The 24,848-nt window shown below is 40.6% G+C and overlaps 1 protein-coding gene across 4 annotated transcripts in view; it reads right to left on the bottom strand.

Moving 5' to 3' along the window:
* EYA1 (EYA transcriptional coactivator and phosphatase 1) overlaps nucleotides 1-24,848 on the bottom strand; it is a 162,613-nt gene that overhangs the window by 43,991 nt on the left and 93,774 nt on the right. For all 4 annotated transcript variants that reach the window (XM_073583848.1, XM_073583851.1, XM_073583850.1 and 1 more), the window contains exon 11: nucleotides 8,453-8,542. In XM_073583848.1, coding sequence (XP_073439949.1) covers nucleotides 8,453-8,542 — 90 coding nt within the window. The remainder of the gene's footprint in view (nucleotides 1-8,452; nucleotides 8,543-24,848) is intronic.

The raw sequence follows: 24,848 nt of genomic DNA, 5'->3' as shown, positions 1-24,848 counted from the left end.
TATTTGGCCGTGACTTTATTCTGCTTCTACATACCAGCATAGGGTAACACTGCAACACACAAGGTGTCAAGATTGCAACAAGCAAATTGCAAAGAAAACAACTGTTTCTGACTTTGTCAGACTTACTTGTTACAGTACCTTGCAAATCTCAATGTCACATACGAAGATCATTGCAAGCTGAATATCTCATTGTGCAGCCCCAGACTTAGGACTTTTGGCCTTTTCGTGTTACTATGGATCCAAAAAACAAGAAAACAATTCGGCACCGCTGTCACCTTCATATGCACTATAGTGCGGTACAATTTTACACACCGGCGCTGCACGCCAACTACCCATAGAACGGGTGCTCAATCCAAAGTAAAACATGCATAGCCACGTTATATAAAGAAGAACAAAAGGGATGGCACTCACCATTCTGAAGTAGTGAATTTATTATAGGATAAAAAGCATAGGCTCGGGAGAGATGTCTGAACTGTGGACAACGGCCGGGTCCCATTGAAGCGCAGTTGGCATGAAGCGGCCGTTGTCCACAGTTCAGACATCTCTCCCGAGCCTATGCTTTTTATCCTATAATAAATTCACTACTTCAGAGCGGTGAGTGCCATCCCTTTTGTTCTTCTTTATATAACGTTACTATGGATCCATAATGGGTGGAACCATTAAAATGGCAACCGTAATGTTCTATGGGGCAATACTATCTTGTAGTTGTGATTCCAGATCATGCATTCTACAAAGTCAGGTGTCACTTTAAGGTGCCATAATATAGAGATATTCTCTCCAAAAAGTAATACTTGTAATGGAATAAATGTTCAATTCAACCATGTTCAATGGAGCATGGCACAATTTTGTTGGATTTATAAGAGAAACTTATTTTACATGTATTTCCATATAGTATTACAGGTGCGGTATGGCCCCATAGACTTCTGTCAGTGCAGTATTTTAGGTTTTACATGAAAGCAATTGCATTGTAAGTATGAAGACTTGCATGCAGTAGGCTTGGTTTTCAAGAAGCAATTTTGACTTCAGACAGATTATCTTGTCATCAGAAAAATCAGCAAAAAACAACCAAATTGGCACAAAAATTTCCTACTTGAAAAGGCACAAAATAACTACCAAATTCTTATTTAATGTATATTAGTTAACAAGGATACTGCCATTGTCATTATTTGGGTATTCCTTAAATCATAAGCGACAAGATAATTTTTTGAAGAATTACCAAAAATCAAGTTAACTCTTTAATTGGACCTTTTACTTTTCCTTTAACTCATACTGGCAGGTAGATTACAGATTTAAGTATAGTAATTAAAAATTAAACAGACGTTTAAGAAATAGACTAATATAGTAATGCCAGACCTAAGGAAGGGGAGTTTATATTTCCCTAGATAAACACAGGGAAAAAAAAAATGAATGTGACATAAAATAATTCCTAATAATTCTGACTCTGGAGTGAAAGGAATATTTTTCCCCGGAATGTAAGGAAAACAAAGTACATGTAAATTATTTGATTGCGATATAATTTGCCAGTTCATCCGCGAGGAGTTTCTCTTCAGATGAAAAGGAGTCAAAATACAGGACAGATGTTGGAGAAACCACACTGGGAGCCTGTCATATACTGGCATTTTTAAATGATTTTGGCTCATCCATTGAATAAGGTGTGTTTCGTCTGATTTTGTAAAAGGAAACATGAGGGAATATTTAAAGGCCAATTGCTGCCAATTAACTTTGATCAGGAGAAGATGAATTCAAAACCTTTCAGATTCCTTCTTCTGTCTGAAATAACATACATTTCCAAAATCCAGTGAAACAGCATCTTGATGATTAATGCCTGTTGGCAGCCGTGCCACAAGCTTGCTTAACAGTCGGGCTTTAAATAAACAGCTGCCTATATCCTGGTGAAACTGAATGTGGCTTGTATAATGCGCTCCAGTTAAAGTATGGGAGAAAGCAGTTTCCTTAATTAAATAAGCTTGTTGAGGTAATATGCCCATCATTCTGTACCTACAGGCAAGTATGAAATCCCTGAGTGGGCAAATCTCACTCTAAAAAAAAAGTGTTTTCTTTTTTACAACTCAACTACCAATGTCTTAGCTCAAATCTTGACATGTTGCTCAGACGGCTATATAGTTATGCAAATATAAAAAATGTGCCTGTTTACTTAGGAAAAATAAAAAAAAAATATTGTGCTGCTCAAGTATAGCCTAAAAGTTTTAAAAGGAACTTTTTTTTTAAAGTAGATTGATTCATTAACAGAAGTCATTATTGGCATCTCTTCATCACATCCGTGTGATGCTGTATTGAAGCCGAAATTGTTTATTTTTGCAAAAAGGAATAACACCAGTCACACCATCTCTTAAAGGTTTATTTCCATTTTCTCAAGTTATTATCACCCATTCACAGGAAGAACCCTTTAAGAAATGGGACCCTTTTTGTCTTTTAGCAGTCAAGGCTGTAACGAAATGTGACATATTCCCTACTTATTTCTGAAGTGTGCCAAATCAGCAAAGCAACATATGTGGTCAACTGTTTTCTATTAAGCAAATAATAGTAGTTGTGAGGGGCTTAGACCAGTTTATTTGTACTATCATTCTATAAAGGAGATGTAATTTGCAAATTTTTGCATAAAGCATTGCTAATTAGACCTACATAGAATCATAGAATCATAGAATCATAGAATCGTAGAGTTGGAAGGGACCTCATGGGCCATCTGGTCCAACCCCCTGCTCAAAGCAGGATTCGCTAAATCATCCCAGTCAGATGTCTGTCCAGCCTCTGTTTGAAGACTTCCATTGAAGGAGAACTCACCACTTCTCGTGGCAGCCTGTTCCACTCATTGATCACTCTAACTGTCAAAAAGTTTTTTCTAATATCTAATCTGTGTCTCCTCCCATTCAGTTTCATCCCATTGCTTCTAGTCTTTCCTTGTGCAAATGAGAATAAAGTTGATCCTTCTACAATGTGACAGCCCTTTAGATATTTGTAGACAGCTATTAAGTCTCCTCTCAGTCTTCTCTTTTGCAAACTAAACATTCCCAAATCCTGCAACCTTTCCTCATAAGACAGGGTTTGCAGACCGGTCACCATTCTGGTCGCTCTTTTCTGAACTTGCTCCAGTTTGTTGATGTCTTTTTTAAAATGTGGTGCCCAAAACTGGACACAATATTCCAGATGAGGTCTGACCAAAGAGGAGTAGAGGGAAATAATGACTTCACGTGATCTAGACTGTATGCTTCTGTTAATACATCCTAGAATTGCATTTGCCTTTTTTGCTGCTGCATCACACTGTTGACTCATATTCAGTCTGTGATCTATTAGTATACCCAAGTATACTAGCAGAGATGAGATAATCATTTTGGAGGACTATGGTCCAGCAGCCCCCTACCCAGTGGAACCTATGGCACCTCTTCTGAATTATAGGCCCATCATGATAACATGCGTGCATTATGCCACAACAATGACGTTACGCTAAGCCTACAATTCAAAAGATGTGACGAGGATTGTGGTAGGTAGGGGGAGGATTGAAAAGTTCCCACCTAATTGCCATAAAATACTGAAATAGCCACTGGACCAGGGTACAGCAATTTGGTTTACTCATATCTAGCACACAGTTGGTCTTCTTAAGCAGAACCTGTATATCCTAAAGATTTTTACTGTCATCCAACTTTAGTACTCATTTTAATATCACTTGATGTATCAATTACTGTAAATAACAATATCAATTGTTTAACAAGTGACTAAACTTTTTCATTTAACCTGTTTATGACTTTGGATGCATACACACATCCAAGGTCGTGTCACTGCATTTGATTCGGGCTCCAGCACTTAGCCTGCATCTATCTCTGCACATAACAGCTAATCTGATCAGCTGTCATGTGCACCTAAGAGCCATGGGTGGATTTGCAATCCAACTGCGGCTGTTAAAGGGACTCTGTCACCTCATTTTGGCGGGCTATGTAAATGTCCTGTGTCCGGTACGATGGGCGGTGTTACGTCTCCTTTCCTCTACCCCTCCTTGGCCGCTGTCCACAATAATTCCAGGAATTTCAGTAGTTGTCCTCCAGAGTATGCACATGCGCAACGCAATCTGGACTCACACACGCGCAGTATGCTTTGCCCAACTGTGGGCAGAGCTGAAAAGCATTAGTGTGTTGCGCCGGTCAACTATGTCCCGGAAATATTTTGCTGTGTTCCGGGACATAGTTGGGCAAAGCATACTGCGCGTGCGCGAGTCAAGATTGCCTTGCGCACGCATGTACTATGGAGGACAACTACTGAAATTCCTGGAATTATTGCGGACAGAGGCCAAGGAGGGGTGGAGGAAAGGAGATGACACACCGCCCATCAGACCGGACACAAGGCATTTACATAGCCCACCAAAATGAGGTGACAGATTCCCTTTAACAAGTTAAATGCTGCTGTCAATCTCTGACAGTGGCATAACACACGCTAACCATAATTGCGTTACAAGAAATGCCCATTAGCGCACCTGTCATGTGACCATGGGGTGCCGATGGGTTGTCATGACAGATGGGGGTCTGCAGAAGACCCCCATGCCTGTCATTGTAAATCATGATTTCTGCTACACAAAGCAGGGCTGAGTATTAAAAAAATTAAATGAAAATATAAAATTTCAAATCATTCCCCTTTTGCCCCATTCAAAATAAAATAAAAAATACATGTTTGGTATTGTTGCATTCTGAAATGTCTGATCTATTAAAATGATCTATATTAATCAGATCGTTAAACAGTGTAATGAGAAAGAAAATCAAAACGCTAGAATTACAATTTTTTGGTCACCGCAAAATTGCAATAAAATGCTGTTACGGACGGTGGAAAGCACTAAATATAAAATAAAAGAAAGTACTTCGCCACCCGGGGTCCACCGTGCAGGGGTGTTAAACTGCTGCTATATAATGGCAGACACACAATATGGCGGTATATCGCACACGGGTTTAACATCACCCGGTGTGCACTGGGCGTACTCTGTTAACTTCACAGAGATGCCTTAGACATAAACATAAGTACTGAGCTTGCTGGACTCACAGATCTCAGAGAAATGCACGCACGGTATATGGTCACAGGAGCTGGGCCCATGGCAGAGGGACAGAGTCCGTCTAGACCTACCGTGCGTGCGGCGTCGCTACCGAGGACGCCCACAGGTGCTGCAGATACAAGCCGTTATGCGACAGTACCCAGGAGGGGTGCACTGTCAGACGCTAGTTAGGTGATGATATGCACTGTGGCCTGTAGCGTGCCACTGACTGGTGCTGACTCTATGACTAAGTCCCTATCCACACACGTAATATCAGAGGGAGGGGAATCTTAATGAGTCATTCGCAGGTTCATGCATCCGTCATCATTCACACATGTAGCAAGTAGAGTCTATACTAGCGCATGGCTGAGCAGCCATGCAAACCTTTTATAGCCGGGACCTTCCGGAAGCTTCCAGATCCCTGAGATGGACCAATCAGATCACGACAAGGACCTGTGCATGTGACTTCCGATCTCCAATGGGAGATCGTCTCATGAGCATGCCCAGTAGCGTGAGTTGAGGACAGCCTCTGAAGTAGCTTGCTGCTGAGCAGCCTGCGCTGCTATTGCTGGCCCAAAGGTGGCAGCAACAGCCAGACCCACAGAGCTGGTCTGAGCAGGGTGTCTGGAATGCCAGAATTGCTGTGCAGGCTCCTGAGCGGTCGATGGAGAATGGGAGACTGCTGAATGCAAGGCTCTGGATTCCTGCTGTGCAGTTGTAGGAACCCAACGCCTAACAAAATGCAATAACGGACACTCAAAGTGGTATCAATAAAAATGTCAGCTCGGCACACAAAATAAACATCAACCCTCACCCAGCCCCAGATCATGAAAAATGGAGACGATACAGGTCTCGAAAAATGTTGTCATTATTTTTTGTTACAAACTCTGGATTTTTTTTCACTATTTAAATAAAAAATAACCTATATATGTTTGGTATCTGCGTACTCATAATGACCTGGAGAATCATATAGCCTCATCAGTTTTAGCATTTAGTGAACAAGTCAAATAAAAAAAAACAAAAAGCAATTGTAGAATTGCACTTTTTTTTTGCAAATTCACCATAATTGGAACTTTTTTCCCGTTTTTCAATACACTATAGGGTTGAATCAATGGAGTCACTGAAAAGTGCTACTTGTCTCACAAAAAGCAAGCCCTTGTATGGCTTTACTGAAGGAAAAATAAAAAAAAAAGTTATGGCTCTGGGAAGAAGGGGAGCAACACACTGAAATACAAAAATGGAAAATCCCAAGGTCGAGAAGGGGTTAAAGAGTAACTGTTGGTTTAATTTTTATTTCATAAATCAATTGTACACATGAAAACAAACAATTTTGTAATATATCTTATCAGAGAAATCTGCCTCCTTCACTGACAAAATTGATCAGTTAATATTGAAATTCTCAATTCAGATGTAAAATCTGTATTCAATGAAGACAGACTTTCCCATTACTGAGATAGCAGACGGCAGCTGCTACTGATTAGATGGAAGGGAGGAGCTGTCTCTAGCTCCTCCCATCTATATAAGAGATGGCAGCTACCACTAATTAGATAGTAAGGAGCTCTGTCTCTAGCTCCTCCTATCTATATAGAATTGTATCCACAGTACTTGCCATCTCCTATCTCAGTAATAGTAAAGTCTGTCACTGAATACAACTTTTACTTTAGAACTGAGAATGTTGTTTATAACTGACCAATTCTGTCAGAGAAAGAAGCAGGTTTCATCGATAAGATATATTACGAAATTGCTTATTTTCATGTGTACTATTGATTTATTTAATACAAATTAAAACAATTGTTACTCTTTAATTATTGATTAGCCTTTGCATTATTATTATATTTATGTAATATACTTCATTGTCTTATTTTGCCTCCTTCTTTCCCAAACACTACTGCTGCTGCAATACAGTTTCAATTCAGTTGAAGATCCTGTATAAGCTCCTGTATAAGCTCCTATCAACTGTTGCTTAGCAAGGAACTCCCTCGACATGAGTAAGGGTATGTGCACACGCTGCAGATTCTGCTGCGCTGTACAGTACTTTTATTTCTTATGGAAATAAAAAACCACAGTGCACATGCTGCGGATTTTTCCGCGCAGATTTGCTGCGGGTTACAATCCGCAGCATGTCAATTCTTTGTGGGGTTTCCTACCTTCACCATTGTGAGGTGAGAAACCGCAAGACAAAACCGCAGGCTAATCCGCAGGTAAACCTCAGGTCTTTTGACCTGCGGATTTACCTGCGGATTTAACAAAATCCGCAGGGAGAAATCCGCAGCACTAAAAACTACATGGGCACATAGCCTAAGGGGTAAACGCAGAGAGCCTCAGAGAGGGAGAGTCCCACACACAGATTGTAGAAAGACAGTGTTTGCATTCTGCCGGTGAATGGTTGAAATGCATCTCTAAAGAATATCGAATTGGGAATTTAAAGAACATTGCAATGTAGCGTTGGGGAAAGAAAAGGCAGGAAAAGGTAATGAAGTACACTACAATTATTTATACAACTTTGGTTGATTTCAACAATTAGTGATACTTCCAACACAAAAAGTGTGGATTTGAATCTACTTGATCAACCAGTTACTTAAAATTCACACTGCTGCCTAGCCAAGTCTACATACATGTTCTTTCTGTATCTTTCATATATAACCACTAATGTAATCTGTAATCTGCTTTCCACAAGAAACATTACTATTTTGTTACATTTTTTACACTTTTATACCATTTTTCAAGTCCTATAAAGAAGTCTGTGGGAAAATGCCATAAAAAACATTAAACCCAGTTCAGTTCATGGTGCAATTGAAAAGAAAAAACATATAAAATCCAAAAGTATCATAAAAACACAAGGTAAAATTGCTGTGTAACTAGACATCTCAGTAATTTGCTATACACTTAAAAGAGACATCCAGGGGCAAAAATTAAACCCTGTTAAACATTGCATGTCCAAAACTCTAAGTACAAATACAGACTTAATCCCACTTTATAGATTAAACAAATTAATTCCTTTTTATAGTGTAACATTGATAGAAATTCACTAAATGAACTTTAGAGCAACAATATCTGAAAGTTCAGGTGAACATAAAAATAAATAAAAAATAATAATACAAAAGAGCATCAGCTATACTTGCACCTTTAAACTTGTTCCCTGTTGAAAAGGACCTAAATGCAATCTGACAGAATAAGGTTTTGTCATGAACAAACATTGTATGTATTTGTGTGGTCAATTTTCCTCTACCCATTTTATCAGGGCTGAAAGTAATTAGTTCTTCTCTTTGATAGAAATTGAGTGATAGGAAATATCAACTGTGGAGGACACTATAACTCCTAGTATGGGTAATAAGGGAGCTTGTCAACTCCATGGACACGACATAATGTAACACAGAACCATAGTAACTTGACTAAGATGGTTAAATCAAATGGAGTACTTACTTCTAAATCATTGAAGAACAAATGTGTATCTGCCAAGTTGAAAATCATTTCCTCCATGCGAAGTCCAAGTGACACAGATGATGGTGGATCCTTATGGGATGAAAAGAAATATTAAGTCTGGGTTTATCAATTAAATATTCCTCAATATTCATGCATTAGATAAATCATTAAATTAGTTATCCATTTTCCTAAAACTAATGGCTTATTATTATCCTTTCCTTGCAATAAGCCCTAAATAGTAGATTGGTATTGGTCAACGCTCAGCAAGTCCACAGATCAACTGTTTGAATGGGCCAAGGTGTCCCATTTGTTATTTTCTAGGCACTGTTAAATGCATTTGGTAGTGGATGTGTCCAGAAGTAGAGCTCAGTCCTATTCACTTTAATAGAATGAAGTTGTAATAAATTGCAATACTAAGTATAAGTTAGTAAACTTCTAAAATTATTGATGTGTCTGATAAACAACGAAATGCCTTCGACCTTTCAAATGGGTGATCTGCAAAGGGGCAGTTATTTCCTATATGTTATCACAATAGTACAGTATAAACAAATATGGCCATAATAATAATCTTTATTTATATAATGCTAACATATTCCACTGTGCTTTACAATTAAACATGTTCATATACAACAGTCATAAGTAACAAAGTTAAAGATAATACAATAATTAAAGCAAAAATAAGGTTGACCCTGCTCGTAAGAGCTTACAATCTACAATGAGATGTGGGAGACACAAAGTACAGGTGCTTATTTACAATGATGGTCCAACCATCATACAGAATGGGGGGATAGATAAGGGCTGCATGAGCTAGTCACCAGCCAATTTTTGTAGTGCTTTTGGTTATGGCGGAGTTTGATGGAGAATTATGTTCAGAGAAATAGTGAATGGGCGATATAGAAAAAGGACTTTGATTAAGGAACGTGATAGGATGCCCTAAAAAGATGTTTTTAGGGAGCACCTAAAACTGTGTAAGTTGTGGTCAGTCCTAATTTATAGGGGTAGAACATTCCAGAGGATTGGTGCAACTCGGGGGAATTCTTGGAGTCGGTAGTGAAAGGTACAGATTAATGTGGATGCTATTCGAAAGTCGCTTGCAAAGCGTAATGAGCAGGTAGGCCTATAAACAGAAATGAGGGAGGAGATGTAGGGGGTTCCACACTGTGGAGAACTTTGTGGGTGAAAACAAGCAATTTAAATTGAATTCTATAATGCATTCACAGCCAGGGCAATAACTGGCACAGAGCGGAAGCGTCAGAGTACCAATTAGCCAGAAAGATGACCCTGGATAGACTGGAGAGGGGAAAGTTTAGTAAGGGGGAGGTCAATTAATAGAGAATTACTGAAGTCAAGGCGAGACTGGATCAGGGCAATAGTGGGGGTTTTGTTGTTTCCATGGTGATAGCGGGGTAGATTCTGGAGATGTTCTTCAGGTGCAAGCGACAAGCGCAAGCAAGAAATTATATATAGGAGGTGAAGGAAAGATTAGTGTCAAACATATCACCCAGACAGCATGCTTGCTGCCTGGGCATTATTGTGGTGCCACACAAGGAGATGGTGATGTTAGATTTAGGGAGGTTAATAGACGGCGGGAGCAGAAGAAGGTCAGTTTTGTAATGGTTGAGTTTCAGATAGTGTTGAGCGATACCTTCCGATATCGGAAAATATCGGATTGGATCGGACCGACACCCCAAAAATATCGGATATCGCCGATTCCGATACAGGAAACCAATGCAAGTCAATGGGACACAAATATCGGAAAGAAAAAAAACCCTTACTTTCCTTGTAGGTTAATTCTACATGAAGGAAAACAACTAAGAATAATGTAGAATGTATTGGGGGAGGTGGAGGAGACATTAAAGTCATAGAGGTTTAGCCCAATCAAATGGAATAGCAGGAATTATTTTTTTTTTTTTTTAAGACGTTCGGAGTTACAAAGATATTGACTATGTTAAACGGGTTGTCCGGACTTTTCACATAATCTCAGTGCATATCTGGGCTGAAGAATGCAGACAATAAGTAATTTACCTTCTGTGGCTAGTCTGCACTGTTTCCAAGATATCATCTCTTGCTTCTAAGATAAACGTACGGGGGGGTGTTCTGGCATTGAAATGACAAATGGTCGTTTCCTCCTCCCTCACTAGTTTCACTTTCCATAGATCACTGTTCAGCGTGTGTCTGGGGGAGGAGCAGCTTGGTGGCCTGCTCGCAGCCAATCACAGCCATGCCATTAGTTACCATGCCTAACATGCATAACAGGATGTGCCCACACTTCTTAGGATTCCTCATTGGCTGAATAAAATGGCTCATTGCATTATGGGAACTTCCGATTCCGGTATTCGATATTCTAAAAGTATCGGAACTCAGTATCGGAACTCCGTTACAGCGAATATCGGCTGATACCCGATATTGCAGTATCGGAATGCTCAACACTAGTTTCAGATACAGAGTGGACATGATGCTGGAAACTGCATTCATATAGTCACTTGTGTTCTGTAGTACAGCAGGCGTGAGGTCAGGGGGATGAAGTCTATAGTTGTGTGTCATCAGTATAAAGATGGTACTGAAAGCCAAATTTGCTGATGTTCTGTCCAAATGTGGCCATGTAGAAGAAGAAAAGAGGGCCAAGGACTGACCCCTGCAGGACCACAATAATGAGAAGAAGAGGAGATGAAGTAGATCCAGCGAATGATACACTGAAGGAGCTGTCAGAAAGATATGAAGAGAACCAGAAGACAGCAGTGTCCTTTATGCCTATTGATTGGAGAATAGAGAGTAGGTGGTGGTGGTCATCAGTGTTGAAGACTGCAGAAAGGTCAAGCAGAGAGTAGTCACTGTTAAGGTTTGCTGTCAAAAGGCCATTGGTCATTTTGATGAGTGCAGTTTCTGTAGAATGTAAGGGGCAGAAGCTAGACAGTGATGGATCTAGGAGAGAGTGAGTGGAGAGGTAGCGAGTAAGGCGGGAGTAGACCAAGCGCTCCAATAGTTTAGTGATGAAAGGGCCATACTACATAGAGAGTGTAAAGCACTACACTATCATGCATCTATTTATATGTAAATAAATGTTATCCTGTTCAAATAATGTTATATTCAAAAGTCACTCATTTGTATCAACTCTTGATGTTTTTTCTGTTTGTAAACCGAATGCATGTGAGCTCTGAAATAAAACTTTTGAATTGAAAATGTTTGCCGTAAACAGATGGAATCTGTTAGAAAATGAGAGACTTCATCTTAGAGATTTCTATAGACAGTTGTTCTATCACTTTACCAGTATTAATCTATATTAAAGGATTTTTCCAGCCTTAGGTCACAAGTCTGCAGTTACTCTATGTGACTGCAGACTTGTGAGTAATCATAGCGTGCGCACTGCAAGTATTCTCCGGTGCCATCGCTGGGAGTGAACCATCATGTGACCACAAGTATGCGATTTGCATACTCCCAGCCACATTATTCCCACTAGACTGTGTGGCCTCGTTCACTACATTTGCATTGAGCAAAGCCATGCCCATCAAGTTAACACGTGACCAGATTTAGGCAAATCACATACTTGCAGCCATGTGCCTCCACTGGGAATGGAGAATTCTCACAGCGCTCAGTGTCTGTATTTACATACTGTGAATGCAGACTTGTAGCCTAAGGCCAGTCAATCCTTTTAAGGTCTTAATAGGTTGCTCTGTTTTGCACAAAATGTTTTTCTTAAATTGATCCTCCGACTTCAAAATATTCCCATATGTTCCATTGTTGGGAACCTCAGGGTTCTCCTGTGATATGTGAGGGAAACTGTCAGCTTTGATTTCCATTAAAATCTGTTTGCTGTCTATTTAATGGGATTGTCCAGTACTTTAATATTGACGGTCTTTCTTTACGATAGATCCTCAATATCAGTTGGGTGTGGGTGCAACACCAAGCACCCCGTCGATTAGCTGTTGCCGGCGACAACCGGCTTGGTTGATGTTATCAAACTGCGCATCTCCATCAACTGCATAGTGGCCACAAGAAAGCATATATGGCTACCAGCAGGATTGCTCTCCCATCAACCTCGTATTGATAACCTATCCTAACGAGAGGCGATCAATACTAAAGTACCGGACATCCTCTTTAATGCATAAAAGTACTTGCCCACCAAAGTTGGATGGTTGCCTCTCTTTACTCTAACAGATGAGATTCATGATGGTGGACCCCCTATTAATAAGAACTTCCACTGTCAACGATTTGAAAGCGGATTATCTTTCACAAATATTTGTTGCTGTTTATTTTATTAAACACATGCATTTTAAAGATATTTTTGAAGTCTAAAAAACAGAAGCCTACCTGAAAAAAAAGGAGAGAAAAGAAAACCTTATACCTCATTGCATAATATTTTTTATAGAAAAACACCACAAACGCCAAAATTGTTACAAGCCAAAACACCAAATACAAAAAACACTGATAGTCATCAAGCTAAAAACTCCTGAATTCTGACGCAACTCGTGCCAAAGAACTATCATTTGTAAGTCAGGCTGTGTGCCCATGTTGTGTTTTTGTAAGCATTTCAGCAGCATTTGAGCCAGATCAGACGCTGCAGAAACGCTTAATTTAATGCATTTTTGGCTTTTTGTGCCAATGCATGCGTTTTTAAACGCTCAGAAAACACTTAGCGGCTAAAAACGCAGCATGTTCATTAATTTCTGCATTGCTCTGCGTTTTTAGTCCTTTTCAATGTTCCCAGAAACCGCGCGGAAAAAAAAGCGCATTTTTTGTGCAAAAATCGCACAAAAAACGCGCAGAAAAAAACGCGCGGTTTCTGGGAAGGAGTCCGGTTTTCTGAGCGCTTAAAAATGCTAACGTGGGCACATAACCTCACACTCCATTTATTATGTGTTCTTGACACTGTCCAACTTGTTCAAAAATAGGCGTAGCTTCAATGAAAGTGAAGTAGTTCATTGAGAAATGGGATTGGCCAGATGTGAGACAATGATAAAGATTTGGTGCAAACTTTTATCACAAACTAAGCCAGCTATGCCAACTATTAATAGGTGTTGTAAACTTAGAGTGCACAGTCCGAAGATGGGCCAAAATAATCAAAAATCATGAACCAGAAGACTGTTTAATGTAAGTTTACACTGTCTAAAAATTAGCCATCACTAATAAATATGCCCTAAAGAACTTAGAGTTTGCAATAATTTGCTACACAATTTATAATAATATTTGGAAGCAAAACAGCTCTGTGAATGATGTGTATGAATCCAGCCCTGAGTTTATACCAGGACTGCTGACATGTTTTATTACCATGGAATTTATTTATATTTAGTAGACTGATACCATCATAATCAAATTCACTTCATACTGCAGGTTTCTGATATTCCAAGTAAATCAGTGATCTACAAAATATCTGCAGAGAATCACTGATGTTATGCGAGCCAGGCCACCCACAAAGACTTAAGGCCTTGTATTTGCGATTAACGTATAACACACTTTATGTTCTCTGAAGAAATTACCGTATCAACTGGCTTCTTGCTGAGCTAATAAAATAAAACACAGTGTCCAAACCCGCGGTTTCTAAATATAATGCAGATGTCTGCCTTGTTTTCATTTGTACGACATTTTCATGATTTTATACGTGGAACATATGCATTGATCGCTACATATATTTGCGAAATTATGTATTTGGGAAAAGCTTCCAGTTTGTTTAAAAAACATAAATTTTATGATGGGAAAAAATTAGCTCACATGAATGTGTTCTTGTTCTTTACATAGTAAACATAGCACATCGGTTTAAAGAATTTATGCTAAAGTGTTATATTGTCTTACATCAAAATGGGTCATCTAAGGGCCCCCGTCACACACCGTGAGATTGCTAGCAAGATCGCTGATTTTGTGACGCATCAGTGATCTCTCCAGCGATCTTGCTGTGTGTGACATCCATCAGCGACCGCCCCCCCCGCAGGGTATCGCTGATTGTGCAGGATCGCCCTGGGCCATTTTTTGATCGTTGGCCTCCCACTGGCCAGCACGCATCGCTGCATGTGGCAGCGGGAGACCATCGATCAGCGACGCTGCGCGCTGGTATCTAGGGTAAACAGTGGGTAACCAAGAGCCACGCGGTTCTTGAATACCCGCTGTTTACCCAGATACCAGCGTGCACGCTAGTATCTAGGGTAAACAGCAGGTACCTAAGAGCAGCGTGGCTCTTGGATACCCGCTGTTTACCCTAGATACCAGCTTGCTCGCTGGACCTGATCGCTGGTGAGTCTGTCTATGTGACAGGTCACCAGCGATCAGCCTAACTATGTCCCAGTGATCCCATCCATGTCGGATCATTGGTGGGATCGCTGGGACATCGTTGTGTGTAACGGGGCCTTACGCCTATATGTAGGATAGACAGTTTGTTTCCATTTTCTTTTTGACTGTTGCATTTTGTAGATTGTATTGTTGTCAATAACACAAATCTCTTATAACCGCCATAAATATTTATCAACTCTAAGTGATGAATGTTATACTGGTAAGGACCTGATTCCTCAGACATTCATCAGTAGAGTTGGTGACCTCCTACCTACAGTATCAGTAGTAGTAGTAAGGCGGAATTGTATACGGTTGTGGTTGTTGGCTAAATATATGTGATGCCTCCCCATTCAACTCCATGGGAGGTATGAAAACAACCCATTGGCAGGGGTCATAGCAATCGGTTTCCTGTGGATAGATGATAAATGTTCATGATTGAATTATACTTTAGCACTAAATATTTCTGATACTGATTATTTTGAAATTATACTTGCAGGCTATTTGTAAGGTAAAGTTGGCTAATAATTGTCACGGTTCCACCCCTGGTATGCAGTTACTGACAGTTCAGTCATCCAATCTAGTACAGGGGCGCGCTGGAGCTGTCAATACTTTGATTGACAGCTCAACTATCCAATCTGATGCAGGTGCATGCTGAGCTGTCAGTGTGTTGATTGACAGCTCGACTATACAATCTGAGCCTGGGAGGCATCGATTGTCTCCAAATGTTCATTATTCCAGGTGATTGCCATGCTACTTAACTGAGCTTTTTCTTCCAGATCTCTGCCAGATGCACATGCAGCTGGTGTGGTTTGTTTCCTCTGTGCCTCAAGTTCTGTATGTTGATATTTCATTGCCTGACCTTGGACCTCATTCTGACCATCCATCTATTTAACTCCTTCTGCTCTGATCTGCTATCTTCTGGTATTCTGACTTCCGAACGTTACCTGACCTTGCTTTTGTCTCTTCCCTTTGTTTATGACCTACCCTCCTGACTTCTGACCTTGGATTTCTTGACTATCCTGACTCACAGCTTGGTCACAAAAATAACATTTTTGTGGATTTCCAAGCTTATGATATTGATGACCCACTCAATCATCATCATCAATATCAAAGCAGTGGGAATCTGATACCTCCACTGATCACTTGATTTTAGTAAGGCAGCAGCTGGATGTAAACATTTAAAAGCACCAAATAGAACAGCTCCATTCACTGTCTAGTGGCTGTTGTCAGGTATTGCAGCTCTGTTTCTAGTTAACTAGATAGAATCTGAGTAGCTGCAGTTCTTGTTAATGGCTTCTATATAGTACATAGAGTGTGCTGTTTCTGCTCTGTTCGCTGTTTACATCTGATTTTCACTAGAGCAGAAACACATAATTGGTGGGGGGTACCGGTATTGAACCCCAACAAATTGATATTGATGACCTATTGTGAGAATAGGTCATCAATACATAAGCCTGGATAATCCTTTCAATTCCTTTGTGCAAATGGTCTTACTTGTACGCCCACATCAGGGTTTGCACATGTGAAGGTGGCCCAGGAGTCAAACCCACTCCACACACAGCAGATAGCAGCTAAAAAAAAACTCTTCCAAAAATTCCAAAAGAAGGAGAATACCCTGAAGGCAGTTTCCTCTTGAAAAATGTGTCATTTTTAACTACCTGAAAAACTAAGTCTGCACATGGCTAAAAAGCTCACATGTTAATAGCAAATAACTGAGGTGCTAAAAGTTTATCAATAGTACCAAACAGATGGTCTAATCTGCAAACTCAAATTTTAATGTTTTTGGTAAAATTTAGAATTTTAACTGAATAATGTAATTTAATTAAACGGAGTTAAAAAAAAATTCAACAAAGAAATAAGAGTATCACTGATTCACTGCTCATTAAGAGTATAAATGTTTGTCCACCTGTCTCTAGATATCTTGCTTCTAAATGAGTTGTCGACATAATTCATCTTCCAAAACTAGACTGCAAGCAGCAGCTGGTGTATTACATCAGAATGAGCAGTAGGAAATGAGAAAAGCTCAGATTTCATTAAAGGGAACCGGTTATCAGATTTGTGCTGTGCGAACCACTGGCAGCATGAATTAGACTGGCTGCACAGGTATGTTTCACGTTGAAATGATGCGGTATATCAGAGTAAACAAACTTAGAAAGCTGTTCTGAACTGTGGGCCTGATTCATCAAAGCATTCATGTATAAAAAGCTTTGAAAAGTCACAAAATTTTGGCGCAAATTAAATCTGCGCTAAAGCTTTGCGGTTTTGGACACTCTCGCGTCATTTTTTCCAACTCTGACAAACTGGGCAGAGCTGGGGAGAACAGAGATGAGACATGGCATTCACTACACAACTAATCTTACTCAAGCAGGGATTGGATTGGGATTTGTGGTAAGGTGTGCACCACTCGTCAGACACTCTTGATTCAAGAAGAATCAGCATCTCACTCCAGCACATCTCCTCATTAAAACTGGTATGATCAACACTGGTCTTGATGAATTAGGCTCTGTATCGCGGCTGACCAGTCTGATGTGGCCCAACCAGCCAGCTTCTACTTTGCTCCACTCCAGCTGACTGGCAGGTCCCTATGTGTGCCCTTCTATAATATAGATGTGGTACTGCTATTTTTACAATGGTTCATTCTTCTACAATAGTTAATCACCGACAGGAGAGTTCATCTGGAATTTGCAGGACGTTCGACGCTCAAATTTGTACATGTTACTATGGTGGTATGTGAAGCATGCACAATAGATACATACTGGCCGGACCATGAAAGTGAAATCCTCATTGTACTTCATCAAGATGGAGGTGTTACCAAGAACTGCACACGATCGAGAGGCTGGTATGACATCATTTTGATCATGGTTGAATAAATAATGTTTGTAATTGTCAATCATATTAATCTGGTATTAATTGCTTCATGTGCACATGCTCCTTAAGCTCCTTAAGTATGGTGAAGATGTTTTTTTTTGACTGGTGATTATACCTTATCAGGTACCTCGCTTGTATTATGCATTGTGTTGCACATTTTATTATCATGCTTGATTTAGGCTGTTTTGCCAGTTAAAATATTGCTATCCTTTTTCTGTATTATGTGTTGGAAAATAAAGAGTACACAGCTGGATGGAGCATGATGACATCCATTCAAATTTATTAGGGCTCATACTCACATGCGAGAAACTCGGACGAGTCTCACATGTCAATACCCGGCACTGCCGTCGACACATGGATCAGAGCGTTCAGCTGCATAGAAATACATGCAGCTGAACACTCTGATCCGAGTGCCGGCGGCAGTGTCGGGTATTGACGTGCAAGACTCCTCCGAGTTTCTCGCATGTGAGTATGAGACTTTATAGCGTGAAACCTGTCAGGCATGGAAAGCAGGGTGGCAAGAAGTCGGACGGTAACCACATTGGACTAGTTGGCCAAGACACATAATCCCTGGCTGGCTTTTCAAGTGTCTTTACTCTGAAATGTCAGAGTTAGGGCACATTCAGATGGCCAAATATCCTCTCGGATGAGGAGAAGATGGAGAAAAAGTCTCCATCTTCTTCATTTCCTCATTCTGTCAGTTTATGGAAATTGGACTGCACTGAGATGTCATTCAATTTCACTTTGATGTTTTCCACAGACTCATTGACTGAGTGTGATCTGAATATCAGAGTAAACTCAATCATGCAGCGATTTTTCTCTCAGACTGGCTCGGTCCAAGTAAAAAGTCTGACATTTGCAAGGACCCATAGACTAACACTGGTCCGAATGTGATCTGATGTTTTGTCAGATCTCACTCAGACAAAAAATACATCAGGAGAAAAACCCCATCCCTGTCATTATGATACACTTGTGAATGCCAGCTCAAGATCGCAATTACTGCTATACATAGCACTGCTGAAGCCCTGCTATGTATTTCACAGGTAATCAGACTATTGCAGCATTAAGTCTCCCAAGGGAACTATTAAATACAGTATAAAAAAAATATGAAAATAATTAAAATAACACAAAACTTCAAATCACCCCACTTTTGCTCCATTGAAAAAAAATAGTTCAGAAATATCCACTCTATCAAAATATAAATAAAATTAATCAGATCGGTAAACGGCATAACGAGAAAAAAAGAAACACCAGAATTACGTATTTTTGGTGCTGCAACATTGCAATAAATTTCAATAAAAGGTTATCAAAACATTGTATCTGTTAGGGTTGGCAGATCGCACTAAATAAAAATAACTAATAAAGTGCGATCGCAACACGGGGTCCACCATGCAGAGATGTTAACCTGCTGCTAGTGAGTAATGGCAGAACCATGCAGCGAGCGATCTCTAAGAACACACGGGGTTAAACGTCACACGAGTGTCGCTGGGAGCCTTTTATACCTAAAGCTCCACCCCAAACACTCACGCCGACATTGTCTGGTGGTCAATCTGGAGCTGCCAGATCACCAGAGCAGCTGACGTACGACCACCAATGCGACGCCACATCATGGAAATGCTCAGTAAGGTGATTTCTGGACTTAGAATCCAGAGCGTCCGGTCGTCGCTGCCTATCGCTGGTTACCATAGACTTGGCTGGAGAGCCAGCAGTGACCAAACGAACAGCAGGAGCTTGAGCAAGTTGCTGGGACCAACGTCTATGCTCAGCAGCACCTGCAGTGGCCAAAGCTGAACGGGAGACTGCAGAGGCAGGCAAGGCTTGGGATCTACCCTGTGCAGTGGGAGAATCCCGATGCCGAACAGTATCTACACCAAAAAGGTATCAATAAAAATGTCGTCTCAGGGTGCAACAAATAAGCCATCCACCTGCTCCAGATCCCAAAAAAATGCTATGAGATGTCGGAAAATTGTGACAAGTTTTTTTCCATACAAATTTCAGAATTTTTTTTCAACACTTAAATTAAAAATAAACTATAGATGCTTGATATCTCCATACTCGTACTGACCTGGTGAATCATATTGGCAGATCAGTTTTGCCATATAGTGAGCATGGTAAATAAAAACTTCAAAAACAATTGTGGAATTGCACTTTTTTGCAATTTCCCCACACTTTTGGGGAACTTTTTTCCTGTTTTCCACTACACTATATGGTAAAAATCAAAGGTGCCAATCAAACTTGCAACTCATCTTGCTAAATACAAGCCCTCATAAGGCTATATTGATGGAAAAATAAAAAAGGATATGTTTTTTGGAAGAAGGGGAGGAAAAAACAAGAACAAAACAACTAATAATGACCCAGAGGTGAAGGGGTTAAATAATGACAAGAGGAATGGCAACATGTTTATGCAAATTCCTTATTCTTAAAATGGAAAGCGTCACGGAAGCATTGCTAGTATCTATGTTATCTTTAGGAAAATACCATTAACAAACTTTAGATGATGAATCAAAAACTAAAGCATTGGTGACAGTGATAAACTGAGACAGATTCAATTTGGTCTAATGGGTTACTTTATCAATTCACTCATATGAAATAAAACTATCAGCCAGTGAATAAAGTCTGCTTTAACCCCTTCATGACCCAGCCTATTTTTACCTTAATGACGTGGCCATTTTTTGCAATTCTGACCAGTGTCCCTTTATGAGGTAATAACTCAGGAACGCTTCAATGGATCCTAAGGATTCTGAGAATGTTTTTTCATGACATATTGGGCTTCATATTAGTGGTAAATTTAGGTCGATAATTTTTGCGTTTATTTGTGAAAAAAAATGGAAATTTGGTGAAAATTTCGCAATTTTTAAATTTTGAATTTTTATTCTGTTAAACCAGAGAGGTATGTGATACAAAATAGTTACTAAATAACATTTCCCACATGTCTACTTTACAGCAGCACAATTTTGGAAACAACATTTTTTTTTGTCAGGGAGTTATAAGGGTTAAAAGCTGACCAGCGATTTCTCATTTTTACAACAAAATTTACAAAACGATTTTTCTTGGGACCACCTCACATTTGAAGTCATTTTGAGGGGTCTATATGGCAGAAAATACACAAATGTGACACCATTCTAAAAACTGAAACCCTCAAGCTACTCAAAACTACATTCAAGAAGATTATTAACCCTTCAGGTGCTTCACAGGAACTAAAGCAACGTGGAAGGAAGAAATGGACGTTTTAATTTTTCCAACAAAAATTTTCTTTAGCATCAATTTTTTCATTTTCACGTGGGTAAAAGGATAAAATGGATCATAAAGTTTGTTGGGCAATTTCTCCCGAGTACATCGATACCTCATATGTGGTCATTAACCACTGTTTGGGTGTGCGGCAGGGCTCAGAAGGGAAGGAGCGCCATTTGACTTTTTGAATGGAAAATATGCTGGAATATTTAGCGTTTGCCATGTCGCGTTTGGAGAGCCCCTGGGACGGCCAGGGGGGTTAGTGAGTATCGTGGGGGGGATTGGAAGGTGGGGGGGAGTGGAGGCAAGGGGGAGGGTGGCAGATTGTGACAGCGGCGGCCGATTGCTGCCGGGAGTCATGGCGGCGCCCTATCGGCGCCGTCAGTCGGCGGGGGGGTTAACTTAGTGTCTCCAGCCATGTCCGATGCTATTTCAGCATCAGCCATGGCTGGATTGTAATATTTCATCAATTTTCATTGATGAAATATTACTATCGTTCTCATTGGCTGTTTCACTTTTAACAGCCAATCAGAGTGATCGTAGCCACATGGGGGCGAAGCCATGCCCCCTGTGGTGAAGAACAAAGCCCCCTGTATCTGCGGGTCGGGTGACCTTTCAGTTACCCCGGTCACCCGACCCGCAGGGGGGCTTTTAAATCATGACGCCACATTGGCATCATGGGTCGTTTTGGCACGACTTTTCATGACGCCTATGTGGCGTCAAAGGTCGTGAAGGGGTTAAAGATGTTTTCTGTTTGAACTATTATCCCTGACAGAAGTTATATCGCTGATTCATGTTATGTAAATTAAAGCTTATAACCTGACGTTAAATTCATCCATTGGTTGTATAAATTATTCTTTTGAGAGCTGAAACCCTCCAAATTATGGTTTAGGTTAAGAAAATAAATTGACATCAGTGCAGAAATATTGATCATTTAATGGACACAGAATGGTCAGATTTTGGCAAGACAAAAGTTTTGTCGCCCACAGAAAGTAATGTGATATTCAAACAAATAATTAACTTAAAATACAAATATATGTTGCATAACATTGGTGAAAGAAGTTGTGGTGCTATTAGAGTCATATTTAAAATTTTGTGTGACTTCCATGAGCTTGAAGGACTGAATCCATGCGGTTCAACAATGATTCATACAATTTATTAATGAAGACATCAGGAATAGCAAAGAATGCAGTCTTACATGCCTCCCAGAGTTCATCTAGATTTTTTGGTTTTGTCCTCTTTCATCCTACTCCAAACATGCTCAATGATGTTCATATCTGGTGACTGGGCTGGCCAGTCCTTGAGCACCTTGATTTTCCTGGAGGAACTTTGTGGCAGAGATGGATGTATGAGATGGAGCACCATCCTGCTGCAGAATTTGACCCCTTTTATGATTTAGAATATAAGAGGTAGCTAATACTTCTTGGTATCTTAGGCTACTGATCTTGCCTTCCACCTTGCAAATGTTTTGCACACCCCCATACTGAATGTAACCCCAGACCATGATCTTTCCACCACCAAATTTAACTGTTTTCTTGGTGTATTTTGGATCCATATGGGCTCCAGTAGGTCTCCTGCAGTATTTGCGGTAGCTGTGGTGTAATTCTACTGAAGAGTCATCAGAAAAATCCACCTTCTGCCACTTTTCCAGCCTTTAGCAGGCTGTGGGACTTTGCAAATGCCACACGGTTTTTTATTTGCCTTTTGTTTAGTGCTGGCTTCTGGGCACTGTTTCGACCATGGAGGCCATTTCGACACAGAATCCTACAAACTGTTCTAGTTGACACAGGGACTTGAGGTGACCAGGCTTGTTGGAGCTCTGCTGCAGTGGGAGAGGGGCTTGCTTTGGATTTTCTAACCAACAAGCATTCGTCCTGAGCAGTTGTCTTGCGGGGTTTGCAGGACCTGGGCTTGTCAAACACATCTCCAGTCTCTTCGAAGCTTTTTGTTAATTCTTTGTACTTGATGCTGAGACACATTAAAGGTGCCAGCCACCTCTGCAGTGGATCTGGTCTTCAGCACCTTGATAATCCAGGCTTTGGTCGCAGGGTGGATTTTTGGCATGTTGTCAGAGCTCAAGTTGCAGCTCAAGTGAAGGTCTGGGGTGCTGGGTTTCTTTTTATACACACCCACCTATTAACCAATCATTTACAGAGCACAGGTGAGGATGTAAACTAGGATTGGGTGCATTATATGACCAGGCAACAAAACTTTTGTCTTGCCAAAATGTGACCATTCTGTGTCCATTAAATGATCAATATTTCTGCATTGATGTCAATTTATTTTCTTAACCTAAACCACATTTTGGAGGGTTTCAGCTTTCAAAAGAATAATTTATACAACCAATGGATGAATTTCACGTCAGGTTATAAGCTTTTATTTACATAACATGGATAAGCGACATAACTTCTGTCAGGGAGTGTATCAGTGCTTTGACTGACCCAGGGATGGTTTTGGACAAAGTGGGGCCCTGGACAAAAGTTTAAAGTGGGGCCCCAAATGCTAATATATTGCACCATCACACAGAAACATTTTGGTTGTATTTACATGTGCTGAGTTCAGGCGGTTAACTGAGCGTGATCGACAATATTGAAGTCGTTCGACGCAGCCCCCTCAGAGTATTATGCAGCCCCCTCATAGAGTATAATGCAGCCCCCCTCAGAGTATGTTGCAGCTCCCCCTCATAAAGTATACTACAGTCCCCCTCAAAATATAATGCAGCCCCCCTCGTAGAGTATAATGTAGCCTCCCTCATGCAGTATATTGCAACCACACACCGTATAATGTAGTCCATCAAAGAGTATAATGCAGCCCCCTCAGAGTCTAATGCAGCTCCCTCAGAGTATAATACAGCCCCCTCAGAGTATAATACAGCCCCCTCAGAGTATAATGTAGTCCCATCATAAAGTACAATGCAACTCCCTCAGAGTATAATGCAGCCCCCTAAGGGCATAATACAGCCCCCTCATAGAGTATAATATAGCCTTTCTCATGCAGTATATTGCAACCCCACACACAGTATAATCTACTCCCATCACAGAGTATAATACAGCCCACTCAGAGTATAATGCAGCCCCCTAGAGTATAATGTAGTCCCATCATAGAGTACAATGCAATCCCCTCAGAGTATAATGCAGCTCCCTCAGAGCGTAATGCAGCCCCCTCATAGAGTATAATGTACCCTCTCTCATGCAGTATATTGCAACCCCACACACACAGTATAATGTAGTCCCATCGTAGAGTATAATGCAATCCCATCAGAGTATAATGCAGCCCCGTCACAGTATAATGGAGCCCCTTCAGAGTATACTGCAGCCCCACACACAGACAGTATAATGTAGCCCCCTCATAGAGTATAATGTAGCCCCCTCACAGTGTATGATGCAGCCCCATCACAATGTATCATGCAGCCCCCTCATAGAGCATAATGCAGTCCCCTCATTAAGTATAATGCAGCCCCCCCACACACAGTATAATGCAGACCCCTCAGAGTATAATACAGCCCCCCACACAGTATAATTCTGCCCCCACACACAGTATAATGCACCCCTCCCACACACAATATAATGCATACACATATATACACATGTATACACACAACATAATGCAGCCCCACGCACACAGTGTAATGCAGCTCCCCCACAAGCACACAGTATAATGCAGCTCCCTCCCACACACTGTACAATACATACACATATACACACATGTATACACACAGTGTAGTGCATGCACACACACAATAGTATAATGCATACACATATACACACAGTATAATGCATACATACACGCATGCATATATATTCATAAATAATACTCCTTATTCCCCGTGCTAATCCAGGCTCTGCTCCAGTCTCATCAGCTCCACTGCTGGCACAGCATGGTGCATGATGAAGTTATGTCATTTCGCGCCCACTGAGTCACAAGCAGAGCGTAATGATGTGAGAGCGAGCATCATGTGACCATCTGTTCTCCATCACTTCTTTCAACTTATCGGTATCAATAATGCCGATAAGTTGAATGCGCGATGCGGGAGGGTTGC

Source organism: Dendrobates tinctorius, unplaced genomic scaffold, assembly GCF_039654945.1.
Source record: "Dendrobates tinctorius isolate UK_male_01 unplaced genomic scaffold, ASM3965494v1 ptg000082l, whole genome shotgun sequence".
Taxonomy (NCBI): domain Eukaryota; kingdom Metazoa; phylum Chordata; class Amphibia; order Anura; family Dendrobatidae; genus Dendrobates; species Dendrobates tinctorius.
Note: the sequence above shows the minus strand (reverse complement) of the source record. Positions and strands in the feature narration are given on the sequence as shown.